General features: G+C 42.1%; 1 protein-coding gene across 1 annotated transcript in view; it reads left to right on the top strand.

Moving 5' to 3' along the window:
• Positions 1 to 14017, top strand: part of shv (DnaJ heat shock protein family member shriveled) — a 46124-nt gene extending 32107 nt beyond the window's left edge. Inside the window, exon 8 of the mRNA XM_084590867.1 lies at positions 2095 to 14017. Within this exon, the coding sequence (XP_084446993.1) occupies positions 2095 to 2159 (65 nt within the window). The 3' untranslated portion in view covers positions 2160 to 14017. The remainder of the gene's footprint in view (positions 1 to 2094) is intronic.
• The last annotated feature ends 301 nt before the right edge of the window (positions 14018 to 14318 follow it).

Here is a 14318-nt window from a genome sequence, read left to right as displayed (position 1 = left end):
TGACTGAGATGGCTTTTGTCGCTTGTATTCACAGATTGCTTGCTTCGCGCCTACGTTCAGCTCTGTTCTTTTGCGTTTAACTCCCGCCATGCCAAAATCCTGACTGAAGTTGAGGGTTACAGGCTCCTGATGCTTGCACTTTCTTGCCTAGTTAACCTTTCTGCCTTTCCGTTCTTCTGATTCTCTCTTTTTTGCCTTGTATACTGTTTACGTAAGGAAGCGAGGGAGTCAAGCTGGCAAGCTGCTATGCAGAGTGCTATCAAACATCCCATCTTCTTGGCGTCGTTTCTTTGTGTTCCTATAAAACAAACACTGCAAGTGGAAGTACAGTTTAGAACGACGGCTAATTGACTACAAAGAGCTCAGACCTTGTCAAGGCTGCATCGTTGACTTAAAGCAAAGCAGACATGCGGACCGCCTGAGGTGCAAAATGTAGCAGTTTGGCAGTGCAACAGGGACGAAAACCAGGAGCATGAGAGGGAAGCGCGTTCAGGACGGGACACCCGGTCTCGGTTGCGTGCTCGTGCATCGCCTTTCTTTTGTCGCCCTACTTTGGGAGCGTGTCTTAACTCTCATCGAAAAATGTTAACGGCTTCATGGAACAGATACTGTGCTTCGGGAAAGAAAACTTCAGTTCCCGCCGCCACTGTAGGCACTTGTCTTTCTTTCTGTAATTTCTTTCTTACGCTTTTACCGGCCTCTCGGTTCACATTCAACAGAATTTATTGCAACCACATGTTGCTGTTTGTCCCGACTGCGGCAGCACTGCCGCTGCTCCCAGAAATCTCCTGGTTCCCCCTTTCGGGGTCTTTCTTATGCCGACCCTCGGTTTGCTGTGTACGTTTCCTCTCCACTCTTGCGCTCCCGCCCTCTAACACGGCGACATGCCCGCTTCGGTTCTTTAACCCCACAGGACTTGTTCAGGCATCCGGCCGTATCGGCTGTCGCGTAGGTTCGTGAGGGGCATGCCCTTCATTAACTTGCGTTCGGACTCCTCTGCTTTTTTTCAAGTGCTGTCCATATTACAGAGACAAAAATACATGGGCCCAAGTGGGCCATGTGCATTCTTTCCCTGTCCATTGCCCAGACAGCGAGTTTCCATATTAACGAGGCATAAATACACTGAAAAAGTTTCGTCCCCAGAAAAACTGTTCATAATTCGGGCCGTTCAATATTAACGGGGGTCATATTAACGGGGCACGACTGTAAACCTAGTGGTTGCTAGTCAGCGCATGTGTTTGGTCCTTTTCTTCTGTCCCGTTTGTAAGCGCTGTTTTCGTCATTCCCTTCCTTTATCAAGTGTGTTTGTTTTACTGATAACTGTGGATTACATGAGGGGTGGGCATTCACAACTAAACCAACAGCAAAACGTGGTCTATAATGTGCACAATGCATACATAGCGCAACTAAATAACAGTATGATAACACAGCTACAGTGGTTATACGAAAGCGAATGGGAGTAAGCCTGCTTATATTACCACTCAAAAAATATATTTTTTTTATTTCATTTCATAAAGAATTAAAAAAAAAAAAAATCATACTGGTATTCGTATCTGTCTCGGAGTAAATATTTTAGACTTTTTTTTTTTTTTATTGTGTTATTAACAGTTCTGGGTCCTTGATACTAGCCCTCACTTAATATATTACGTGAAGCGCGTCCAGCTTGTTCGATTGAAAAGACATTGCTTTTTCCATCGCTGTAACTAACCTATAATTAAGAATAACTTGTTGGAAAAAATAGGCATATGATTGGTCCAAAATATATGATGCAACTATTTATTTTGCAGCATTCAGGATGATGTCATACGATTGCACTTTCTACTTAGCATGTATCTGCTAGTCAATTTGGAGGCAACCTTGTGATATGGATTCTAACTGCCGATATATGTACACACCTCCACTCGTATGCTGTCTATTGTGTCTTTCGAGAAGTGAGACTGGTACCGCATCTTCCTTCTCCCAAAATCAAACCAGCTGTAAAGACATCTCTTTGCAAAACTCTGTGCCAGTCTTTCAATGAAAAGACAGTGTCAGAGGCACCATCATGTAAGGCAAAGCTTAAGCGTCATCTTAATTTTCTGTCTTTCTTTTCAGCCATTAAGAAGATACTTAAAGAAGAGAGCAAGACAAAAATCTACAATGGACTGCGAGGATACTAGTGGTGTGTGCAAGGGAACTGCCATATTTGTACAGGTTTTTTTCTTCTTTTACATGATTTCTTGTCCCTTGTGTTGAGGGCAACAAGTGGTTTGAAGGCGTGCCTAGCATGGTTTTAACGTGCAGTGTGCAAGTGTACAGACTTTGAAATTCTAGCCACATTGTGTGTATGCATTCCTTATTGTTTTCATGTTTGAATGGTCGCATCCCAAATGGTGAGTTTGAATAAAATAAAATGAAGTCTTGCCCTGCCCAGGACGGTCTAGCCAAGCCAGTGCTGTTCTTTTGTATACTCAAATTTGGACAGTATGTACATAACCCCTAATATGAGAAACGTTTTGCAACAGGGACAAACAGCACACTTGGCTTTCATGCACAAGGGCAGTGTTATCACAATGCATAAAGTTAAGTCATCTAAGTTATTTACTGTATGCTTGGGCCTTTATTTTTATTTTATTTTTTTCAGAAAGGGGGGAGGGGGGGGGGGTCATATTTTTGGTTGGGGGAGCAAACCCCAACAATAAAAAATGTGAATTTAGCACAGCTGATCCCGGATATATCAAATTGTTGCTTACATCGAACTGTCAGAATGTGCAGTTAAAAATCCCATCTAAATGTATGGCAGTATTGTTCACATTTATTGAACTCCTGTTCAGCAAAACACCTGAAATAACGAACTGCACACTGTGTCACTGCAGGGGACGTTCTTTTTTCTAATGGGGCTGCCACGATTAGTTGTCTGATCGTGGCAGCGCCATTTTCTGAATGAAGTGTGTGTCGAGTTCACTCGGAGGTGGCTTTCAGCCTGGCAGGCTTGTTTTCAATACGACACTGCTGTCATGCGAGAAAGCCAGTCTAGCTGTGTGGTAGCTCTCATGTGGCCTGCTTCGCTGCTGATGGTAATGCAGAAATCAACTGTACTTAAATTTATTATTGCTATTGCATTTACTGTAAACTGTAGTAGGATACAACTAAAAAAAAATTAAAAAATAACAGTTGCAAATTGTGTGGCATAGTATGTGGTGTGTGTATTACCCGCTAAACAGTAAACAGAATCAGTTTTAGGTGTTTGACTAACCAAACGAGTTAAAGGTATCGAAATTCTTGGTTTTATAATTTATTCGTATGGTTACCTTTTAATTTACAACGCCAGAAAAGCCTTAACAGCGGACTAATTTTTGTCACGGAGCGAATTTGTGTGGCAAAATTGGAGCTCTTATGATGGACAGAGGGTTTTTCCAAAAACCCTCTCTGCAGCATATTTGATGTGAGCCCTGTATTCGGGGAAACTTGTGCCATGTGCCACAGGACACGAGCAGTGCGGCCACTGGTGCACCTTATTTACACTACTGAGTTGCAAAGATGCTCATCTGTTGATATGTGAAATTTGTGTTGAACCACCAATGTACCTAACTATTTTGCAATAAGTGCTTTGCTATAAATGAGTTCGATATGTCTGGGGTCAACTGTATTTACAAGGACTGTTATCTTTAAACTACATTCTAAATTTTTCAATAAAGCACAGCTGGCAAAAGGGGGTCTGGACTTCTGCAAAGATATGTCCAACTATTTGATTTGATAATAACATGAAAAGGACAAAGTAGTTGCACGGTATTGCTGGGCATATGCTTGCTGGCCGAGTCATGTCAGAAGCTGCTGTAAGAGATGCGCAACACTGTGTTGGGGTTGAAGCAGATCGCAACTGAATGCATAGTACAGTCGAACCCGGTTATATCGAACCCGGATATATCGAATTTTGGTTATATCGAACTCACGGAATATCCCCTTGAAAATCCCATGTAAAAAGTATAGGAAAGCCGCGTCATATATCGAACTCAATTTCACCGGTCGTTCGATATATCGAACTCCGCTACACGCACTGGAAAGTGTGCCTTCCCCAAAGACTATCGCATCACCCTTGGCCGTTTGCCGCGTGACATTTTCAAGTCACGCGCGGAAGTAAGGAGAGGGGACAGTTCTGGACAGCGCCGCGCCCATTCCCCAAAGGCGCGCACATCTGCAGTTATCGTTTCCCGCGCGCCAACACATGACGTTTGCAAGCCATGTGCGTGGGTGTGCCCATTCTTTTGCCGAGCTATCTCTCTCCTTCAGCACGCGCTACGCATGCGCCAAGCCAGCTCAGCCCGTTTTCAGACAGACGTCGGATGTTTTCTCCAGCGTGTGTTGCGAACCCTCTGCGCGCGGCGGCTGACGTGGCTATGGTAAGGCGCCTGCGGACGTTAAGAAGCGGCAGCTCTCTCTGTTTTTCTTTCTTTTTTTCTTTTCTTTTTCTTTTCTTTTTTTTTTTTTTTTGCGAGAGTCATCCTTTTTTATCGTTGTGCTGTACGCGCGACGTAGGCGTAAGATATGGCGGCTACGGATGTTAAGAAGCGGCAGGCTTTTTTTTTTGTCTTTTTGGCGGGAGCCGTTTATCTTTGCATGTATGAATCAACGGAAGCACGCGGTCTGCTGCTGCGATCATGACGCCCGCCCCCCACGCGCGGCGTGATAAATCGAACCAGGCTTGTGCAATCAAGCCATCACGGGCACTCTGCCAAGTTCGCTCCCCGCCACCGGAGCAGCTATAAAAAGATAAAAGCACCCTGACGTTATCACTGCGCAGCATCTTGGTACGCTGCCAAGAAATGAGCTGTGGATGCGACGACCGAAACGGAGTGAGGCGCTCCATCCACATGCAAGCGAAAACGCTCGCGGTTTCTGCCGCTGCGACACAGAAACCTTGTATTGAGCTGCCGCGGTGGCTCGAGCGGCAAGAGGGACGCAGTTCCAACAAGTTTGAAATTTTTCGTTCTGTCACTGCCGCTCGTCGCTGAGATCGCTCAATCGCTTGCATGTGAGCGAGCTGGTCTTAACGCATTTTTTTTTAAAATTCTCTGGTGCAAAAGTGGAGGGTGGGTTCATTATGCGAGTGGGTTGATTACGCGACACATGCGGTATTGTTTTTTGTCATCGTAAGTGCCGTCACAAGCCGATTTTTGTATATCGAATTATCGATATATCGAACTATTTCACGATCCCCTTCGAGTTCGATATATCCGGGTTCGACTGTAGTTGACTGATGCAACTTAAATACGAAAATGTGAGCAGTGTCCTGGACACGTTTCTTTTACATTCTCCTGTGGATGCAACATTCCCATTGACTTTTGGTAAGGTGTTGTGCACATAGCTGTTGTATTTCGGTTTCACTGTTCTGGAACTGAAAAGCTCCATGGTGAGTCCATCAGCGCTGTCGTGTTTCTACAAGAATCAGCACAATGAATATTTTGGCAGTTTTACTCTTCTGAATGTGAACAGCGTTCAGGTTATTTTGCATTTAGCTTTAGCATTTACTTGACATTCAGCAAACTAAGCTGTGTACAGGTTTAAATGCTTTACATTACTGCCGGTCGGGGCATTCAAAGTCAAAATGCTCTTCAATTAAGCAGCATGCTTCAGTTCACAGTGAAAAAAAATTAAGCCTCATGTTGGATGAAAACGTTTCTGGTTAGGGTGAGTTATGCATTCACATTTTAACTCTGCTGTTTGCGTCCAAAGAAATCTGTACACTGGATACCTCTGGTGAAGTGTGTTCGCTCACCAGAAAAAGGACAAGGCAAGGATGTGTTATGCCAGCCGAAATCGTCTTCTTATTTTGTTGTCTTCAACTGCCTTTTATATTTCAACTCATTTGAATTTCCTCAATGAACTGATGCAACAGCCATGCTGCACGAGTGCAAGCATGTGGAGTGTGTGTGAAAGTACATAGTGTGATGCTGACAGCTGGACTCTGCTTTGTGCTTCAAAATCGCTTTTTGAAAATAAGAGGTGCAGTAAACAGTCTCATATCTTGGTGGACACCTCAAGCACACTTTGAGGGGAGGGAGGAAGGTGGGTGTGAAAGAAGCAAGAGGTTAAGCAGTGGCTATAGTGGAGGGCACTGGAATAATTAGTACCACCTGGGGATCTTTGACATGCAGTGTCATCGCACAGCTAGCCAACATGCATTTGCACAAGCTGGCTGCATGGTCTCTGGCAGATTTTGTTTTTGTCATCTGCTGAGCCATTTGATTGTAAGATTAATATTTATTTAATAGGCAGCGTTGCCGTGAAAACACAGCAAGACCACATGCTCTTCTGTTACCATACCTCTTGTCATCTGCCCATCAGTATTCTTCTGTAGTGTATGGGTAGGGAATGTGAAAAACTATAGTAGCACATACGGCTGTTCTCTTTTTCTAGTGCATGTCTATTCAGTGCTAAGGGTGTACAAATATTGAAATTTTCAAATATGAATCGAATACGAATATGAGAAAAAAAAATGCCTTTGAATATTGAATATCTGATCAGTGAAAAAAAAAGATGAATTGGGAAATTAGAAAATAGCAAACATTGTTCACCTTATTTCAGAATTCACATGATATTTGAAATAACATTAAACTAGAATTGCACAGAAGCGTGTACCTATAGAAAAATTCAGTATAAATTTTATACACGGTTCTGTATATCGTTTCTTTATGCAGGAAGGACTTGAATGAAACCTGGAAGCTTACGGCTCATAAGCACAGAGTTGTAAGCTTCCACGTAATGTGAAAGGCCACCCGACATTGATAAAAGCCTCGCTTTAAAGAAGCTATACAAACATGCCTGTGTAGATTCAGAATAGTAGCATGTTTTACTCGAGATTTAAATTTCACAGAGGGTTCACTTACCATGTCATCCTGGTAAGTGAACCCTGGCAGCTCTCAGCTTGGCCATGTTATGTGGTCTTGTGGCATCACACAATCTGCTGGCCAATCTGTGCTTAGACATGGGGTTTGCCAATAACCACCTTTCAGAGGATTGCCCATTATTTTTTTACTCACGCCTACAACAGCGGCAATGCCAGATTTTCTGCATTAATTGGCCCTAAACGCTGTTTCATTCAAACTAGATTTTAAGAAACAGTGTCCATGTTTGCAAAAATGCAAAGAGGACCTCGGGGACCCATTAATGCTATTACATCATACCTTTAAAGTGGAGTTTAGTGCCCTCTGAATTTTTTTTCACCTATGTGTGTGTCAAAGAACAGTTGTTGTCCAGTGAATGGATTCATTCTTTATTATTAGTTTATGCCTGTTTTTCGCAGGCCAGGGCTTACTAGTTCTCAGTCTCTTGAGGGGTGTCTCAAACTAATCATTGTAGAATGATGACAGGCGGATATTATTTGTACAAGGAGTGTTCACAAGATACAGTGCCCCCCCCCCCCCCCCCCTTTTTTTTTTTATTTGAGTACTGTTGATTGACAATTTATGAAAGTTTGTACAAATATTACAGCCGCATATCTGGCGGACCTATGTTACTTTTCAATTTATGTGGATTTGCACCAGCGATGAAAGATACTGGTTGGTAAAGAGGAATCGAGACATATTCATGGCATTACTCATAACGACGTCACTTAATAGAAAATTTGTATGGTGTTCAGGTGGTGGAATCAAACCTGCAACCCATGTCGAAAGTCAGAAGTGCTACCTCTATGCCATCGTGATTTGTTTGTTTGACTGGGTTAAAAAGCAGTGTGCTAAAGTAACAAATGGGTTGATGTCTGCACATATTACATCCTGTGTACCTCAGGAGTTCGTTTTAGGACCACTGTTGATTTTAATCTATTGTAATGGCATTATTCGAAACAATTCTTGCTAGAACCACCTCTACACTCCTCTGAATTAAGTATGTTAGTGTGCATTTCGGAGAGGACCTCACTTGAGGAACCTGTGTTGAATATGTTATTAGGCAAAGCATCCAGGTCATTGAATTTCATCCAGTGAAATTTGTATAATGCGCCAGTAAATATAAAAGAACTGTTGTACCTAATGCAGATCTCTAGAATTCTTGATTATGCCAGAGCAGTATAGGATCTGTGCATGAATACACTATTGGATGCCTTAGAATGTGTACAAAACCGTGTAGCCCATTTCGTCACCAATTACTACAATTTCCGACATGATGTTTTAGAAATGAAAATCTCCTTTGGTTGGAAATTACTGCATTTACTTCAGAATCAGAATTGATAACTCTTATGTTCAGCTGCCACCTTTGTCTGATATGTTATGTTTCTTAGGTGTGTGAAATCAAATGTAAACTGTCACTTATGAGAACTATATCTGTATGGAACAAGCAGAAGCTTATGTGTTTATATTTTTCTGCATATCAGGCTGTTCTTTGTGCTTTTTTAGTGGCTTATCAACTGACTATGACACTTTTAATACTTTATTTTGTTGTGCATCCCCCCCTGAAATAATGCCTTTGTGGTGCTGCAGGTAGTATTATTAAATAAATAACTAGATAGCTGTGTGACGTCAGGGGCCTGTGGATTCAGGGGTCCTTTAATGTTATTGCATCATACCCTTAAGGTGAACTTCATGTGTCCCCCAGATTTTTTGATTTTTTACTTCTGGTTTCGCCCTATCCTGGCAGTACAAATGATGCTGTCATTCTCAAATCTGCATCCATGAAGTGCAAAGGTGAAAGTCAGGTGGCGCCAAGTCAGGACTGTAAGGAGGATGGGGAAGAACAGTGCAGACAAATTTGGCAGTTGCTGCTTTTGTTTTCAGGCTGGTCTGAACATAAACATACTTATCGCCCGTGTTGGCATTGCGAATAAAAAGACTGGTGCAAAGCAGGCGCGCATACCTTTGTTCACAAAGGCGTGCAAAGCCATACACGTTGACACAGCTTGCAGCAAAAAGTAATAATAGGTTGAACGCTTATGCAGATGTATTATTGTTAATTTTATAAATTTTGAATGAACAGTGTTAAGAAAAAAAAATGGGGGTGTGCAAATACCAAATAGTAACTTGAATATCAAACCAGATAAATAAAAAATGCAAATATTGAATCGAATATCAAATAGTGTGAATATCGAACTAGTTGAGTGCCTTCAGGGAGCCTTCATTCTGCCTTTAAGGGAAGGGAGGACTGCAGGAATGAAAGTGGAAAGAGAGAAAGAGGAGCCGTATTGGAGGGCTGCGGAGTAATTTGGTGGCTTGCGCAGACTGCTTCAGCGTGGTTTACTGCGTCCAATTGTATATTGGGGCACGCGTTGTGCAGCACTTCCATGATTCAAGTGAGCGAACTTGGAACCAAGGCAAATGTCCGAATTATGTTAAAGTTTAAACTGTCTAATGTCCCTAATTGACTGCAAAGAATTGTTTGCTTTACAGTAATTTTATCTACTGATGCTTGGAATATGGATGCCTAAGCATTTGAGATTTATATTTATTTTATTTATTTATTTATTTATTTATTTATTTATACAACATACCTATAAGGGCCCTCAGTTCAAGGGTATTACAAGGGGGGAGATACAGGCATGCAATCAAAAGTAAACAAACCACAATTACAAGAAACTACAACGGAACAGATAAAAGCATATGAATATTTGCAAAAATACAAAACATCGAAGCTTAAAGGAAAAAACAAACATGAACAGAGCAGCAGACAGTAATGTTGATATAAGTTATACAATGTCTCACAAACAACGGCATGAAAATAAAGTGCGAATCATCAATAACAGAAATGCAAGAAAGAAACCTAATGCACTGGTAAAAAGTGTAAGCAGAGGTAGTTGCAACTAATAGATTATAAAATTTATTCGCATCAGTGACGGTGGCAACATGTGAAGGCAGAGCGTTCCTGTCATAGTACGTTGTATGAAAGAATGTGCATAGTTAGATGTATTACATGACAAGCACTTAACATGGATGGTCGCGGCAGTCAAAAATGGAAGAAGGCAAAGAAAAGTCATTATGAAGATCGGTGCATTTCTTCAAGGTTGTGATGCTGCTATGAGAAGATAAAACGAACTGTGCGATTCTGCAATGATTCGATGTCATTAAGTATGCTTGGTGAGGGTCCCAAATAGCCGAACCATATTCAAATTTAGGTCGAAGAGTGATGTAAGCACGTAAACGGAGGTGGGAGGGAGCGTTCTTTAAATTATGTTTTAAGAGACCTAAAGACCGTTTAGCGGATGCAAGAATAAGGTTAATATAGTAGTTCCATGTTAGATCTGGAAGAAGGGGAAGATCAAAATATTTATGCGTGGTTACCAACTCAACTGGAGGGTTATTTAAAGAATACGCTGTTAAATCTGGACATTTGGTTAGTAAAAGACAAATATTATTTTAGAAAGGTAAGTTGCATAAGCAAAGTAGAGCACCATGCTGTTACTGTGTCGAGGTCTGATTGAAGGGCCAGGCGATTTTCGTTAGTATAAATTTTGCGGTAAATCACTCAATCGTCTGCGAAAAGTGATTCGGGAAGATACTCGGTTGGGTATATCAAGAAAAGTAAGGGGCGAAGCACGCTTCCTTGTGGAATGCCATGGCTAAGGGACGAATTATGGTTATCGACAGTGGTAAACTGAAACCTCAGTTTCAGTTTAGTCGTTCAGTCGTGTCCGACTCTTCGTGACCCTATGGACCATGTCACGCCACGCTTTCCGGTCTCTCACTATCTTCCTAACATCACATAACTTCATCTGCAGTGCCTCGAGGATGCCATCTAACCAACGCGTTCGCTGCCTACCCCTTTTCCGACGACCCTCAACCTTTCCCAACATCAAATCTTTCTCCAGCGACTCCTCTCTTCTCATCAGATGACCAAAGTAGCTGAGCTTTAACTTTAAAATTTGACCCTCCAATGAGCAGTCAGGGTTTATGGTCGACAATATCGACTGATTTGATCTTCTGGCAGTCCAAGGAACTCTCAAGAGTCTTCGCCAGCAACACAATTCAAACGCGTCAATTCTTCGGCGGTCAGCCTTTTTCACAGTCCAACTCTCGCATCCATACATCACAACTGGAAAGACCATAGCACGAGTTATACGGATCTTGGTTGGCAGACTAATGTCTCTGCTCTTTACTAGGCGGTCAAGGCTAACCATTGCTCTCTTTCCCAGAAGCAGGCGTCTCCTAATTTCATGGCTGCAGTCTCCTTCCGAGGTAACCTTGGAGCCCAAGAACAGAAAATCTGTCACAGCTTCCACTTCTTGTCCATTGATGCTCCAGGACTTGATAGGGCAAGATGCCATGATCTTTGTCTTTTTAATGTTCAGTTTAAGCCCAAACTGAAACCTAGAACAGAGAAAATCTTTGACTCATGAAATAACAAGAGGGTGAATATTAAGAAGTGTTAATTTAGTTAATAACAGATTGTGAGTTACCCTATCAATCAAGAAATATTGAGTCAACTTGAATACCAGCATCAACAGGTGAATGAAGATCTTGGATAAAACTAGAGACTTGCGTTTCGCATGAGTACCCTTCGCGAAAGCTGTATTGGTATTTAAAGATGATGTTGTGTTGCTCTAAAAGGTTAAATGCCTGCGAATGAAACACGTGTCAATGAGTTTACAAATCGTGCTAGTTAATGAAATTGGTGGATAATTTAGTGCTAAAGAATGATCACCGGATTTGAAAATGGGCACAACCTTGACAAGATGATAGCTAAGTGTTGACAACATTTCGTCAAGTGCTTGGCCCTGGCACGTTTTGAGGATGCTTCACCAAGCGGACTGTGGTGTGAGACATGCGCAGTGAAGCACCTTCAAAATGTGATGGACCAGCGTATGTGAAACATAGAGGAAGCACGTGTACATAATACAGCGCAATATGTGTAGGTGTTTGAACGACATGGCGCCATCCCAAAATAGAGCTAAAAGCTCAGTGACATGCAAAGCAGTGTTCGAAGCAGTGTTTCTTGTCGATGCACATGCCCGACGGCAGCAGTGGGATGGTGTGAATTTAAGAAAAGCAAAACTGAAGCTATGTTGCTGGGCTATATTTCGGCTAGGGAAGGTTTCCGATCATTGTTGCACCTGCTGCAGAGTGCGCGCTTGAGGTGCGCGGGCCCCACTTTTCCAAGCAATTTATCTTCAGGGAGGTCTATTTGGATGACCACTAGATTCCCAAGTCACTCTTTGTTGCAACCTTCTGTCCAAATGGATGGTTGTCAGACGTTATTGCTTTACATGGGCATCAGCTAGGACTACGCTCTCTGTTCGAATTTCTGAATTGGCGGGATTTGAATTAGCGAGAGTTCACTGCATCTTGTTTTCCCTACATCAGCGCCAAGCCTGTCGCATATATATTGAGTATTCAGTCTTCTGAATACTAGGTATTCGATTCATGAATCAAGTAATTGAAGAACTTGTTATCCAACTCGAGTGTATTTGCACATCCCTAGGCATTATTTCTTGGACATTCCTCTTATTACGTGATAGTGTTTACAGCTCATTTCATCGAAAAGGCATCACTGTCAGCATGAAAAAACATGACAGAAAAATATGCACATGATTTTTTGTCAAAATTGTTTGGTTTGGTTTGTGGGATTTAACGTCCCAAGGTCACTCAGGCTATGAGAGTATGAGAGACGCTGTAGTAGAAGGCTCTGGAAGTTTTGACTACTTGGAGTTCGTAAGCATGTATATGACATCGCACAGCACACGGGTGCCTTGCTCCTCACCTCAATCGAAAAGCGGCCGCAGTAAACAGGATTTGATCCGGCATCTTTGGGCACAGTGATCGAGCGCCCTAACTACTGCACCACTGCGGCGGGGCTTATCAAAATTAGGATGCAACCGTTCTTTGTGTAACGTTCAGGGGGATGTCATACCACTTTGCTTCCCATTTTGCATTATTTTGCTAGTAAAGTTGGAGACTACTTTGCAATAGGGAATAAACTGACTACATATGTACCTCCATTTGTATGCCATTAAGCAACTTTAGGTATCCACTGAGAAGTGAGACAGATACTCTGCCTTCCTTGCCCCACAAACCAACATTAAAAATTTGTTTAAAATTTTGCATAATGAAAAGGCGGTTTTAAAGGAGTGGACACAGCAAAATTTTTTGACACATGTTTTTCTTTCTAATAGTGTGCAAGACTATAGTATACATGAATTACTTCATGGAAGTCAATTACCTTGGATAAATAATTTATAATTAAATTTTTTCTAATGCAGTTTCGGTTTCCGTTTCCACGGTTTCTGTTTCAGCTTTTGAGCAATAGCTGTGATGTCATGCACATGCTTTGTTCATGTGAGCGATGAAGAAAACATATATTCGGTGCTTATTCAATCGTTATCTTAACTTCTGAGCAGGCTTGCGTAAGCATTCTTGCTAAGTAAAATAACAGAGCAGCGAAAAATATTGCAATTTTTGCACGCCTCACATGACGCCAGTGCGTCTGTGATGTATTTTTCGGTGGTTGAAACCAGAAGCAAAACTGCATGGGAGAAGAAATCCACCTGGCTAGTCATGTTTGATAATGTGCGGCGCATCATTCTATAGACAGAATATACAAAGAAATTTTGGTGTGTACTCGTTTTAAAGCGCTATCGCATCTGCCCTTAGGGCGAGGCTTGAGCGTCCCCCTAATTTTTTCGTTTTAATTGCCCAAACTAGTGAATGTCTTATGTTGACATTCGATGAAATTTTAATTATGTAAAGTGTATCTCTCTCATGTCCTATTTTTCATCTTTTATGGAAGAATTATGTAAAATTGGGCCAATATATGTCACATTTTTTAAGCCACTGTTTTGTGCTTGTTTATGAAAGAAATGCAGTTTTTGCAGTCCTGGATGCATTTTCATAACAAAGGTTTGCATGTGAGCTTCTTGCAGCAAACTGCACACCTTTTTTTTTGTACATGTGCAGATCTTTTTTAGTCGCACATTTGAGTGTTTATCACATTCTATAAGTCATTGTTATTTCACAAAGCATCATTTTCAGTCATATTATGTGTTGAAATTATGCGCAGGGTGTGTGGTGTGCCTAGGATTGAAAAGTCGCATGAAATAAATTATGCTTGTTACACTGAGGATATATGTGTTGGCGTGAGTGTTGAGTCACGGCCGCTCAATGGAGGCGCACTTGGTGCAGCCCGTCGCGTCGCGCCTCAATGGCTGGGGAAGCGCGTATTGGGAGAAGTTACAGTTTCCGCCGTCATTCTTCGTGGGGGCGCCACCACTCCATGACGAGGCGCCGCCGTCATGGACGAGCAGACGACGCGGAAGGAGCACGCTGGCTGTGTTGGCACGTGCTTTCGTTTTGACTGCGCAGCATAACCGCGTGGTTCTGACAGTTCTGCATGTGTGTCATCGGTGCCTGTGTCAACAGCGT

This window comes from Amblyomma maculatum, chromosome 1 (genome assembly GCF_055883805.1).
Source record: "Amblyomma maculatum isolate TAMU_Amacu chromosome 1, ASM5588380v1, whole genome shotgun sequence".
NCBI classification, from domain to species: Eukaryota; Metazoa; Arthropoda; class Arachnida; order Ixodida; family Ixodidae; genus Amblyomma; species Amblyomma maculatum.
The sequence above is the reverse complement of the archived record's forward strand: the minus strand, read 5'-3'. Positions and strand labels throughout refer to the sequence as shown.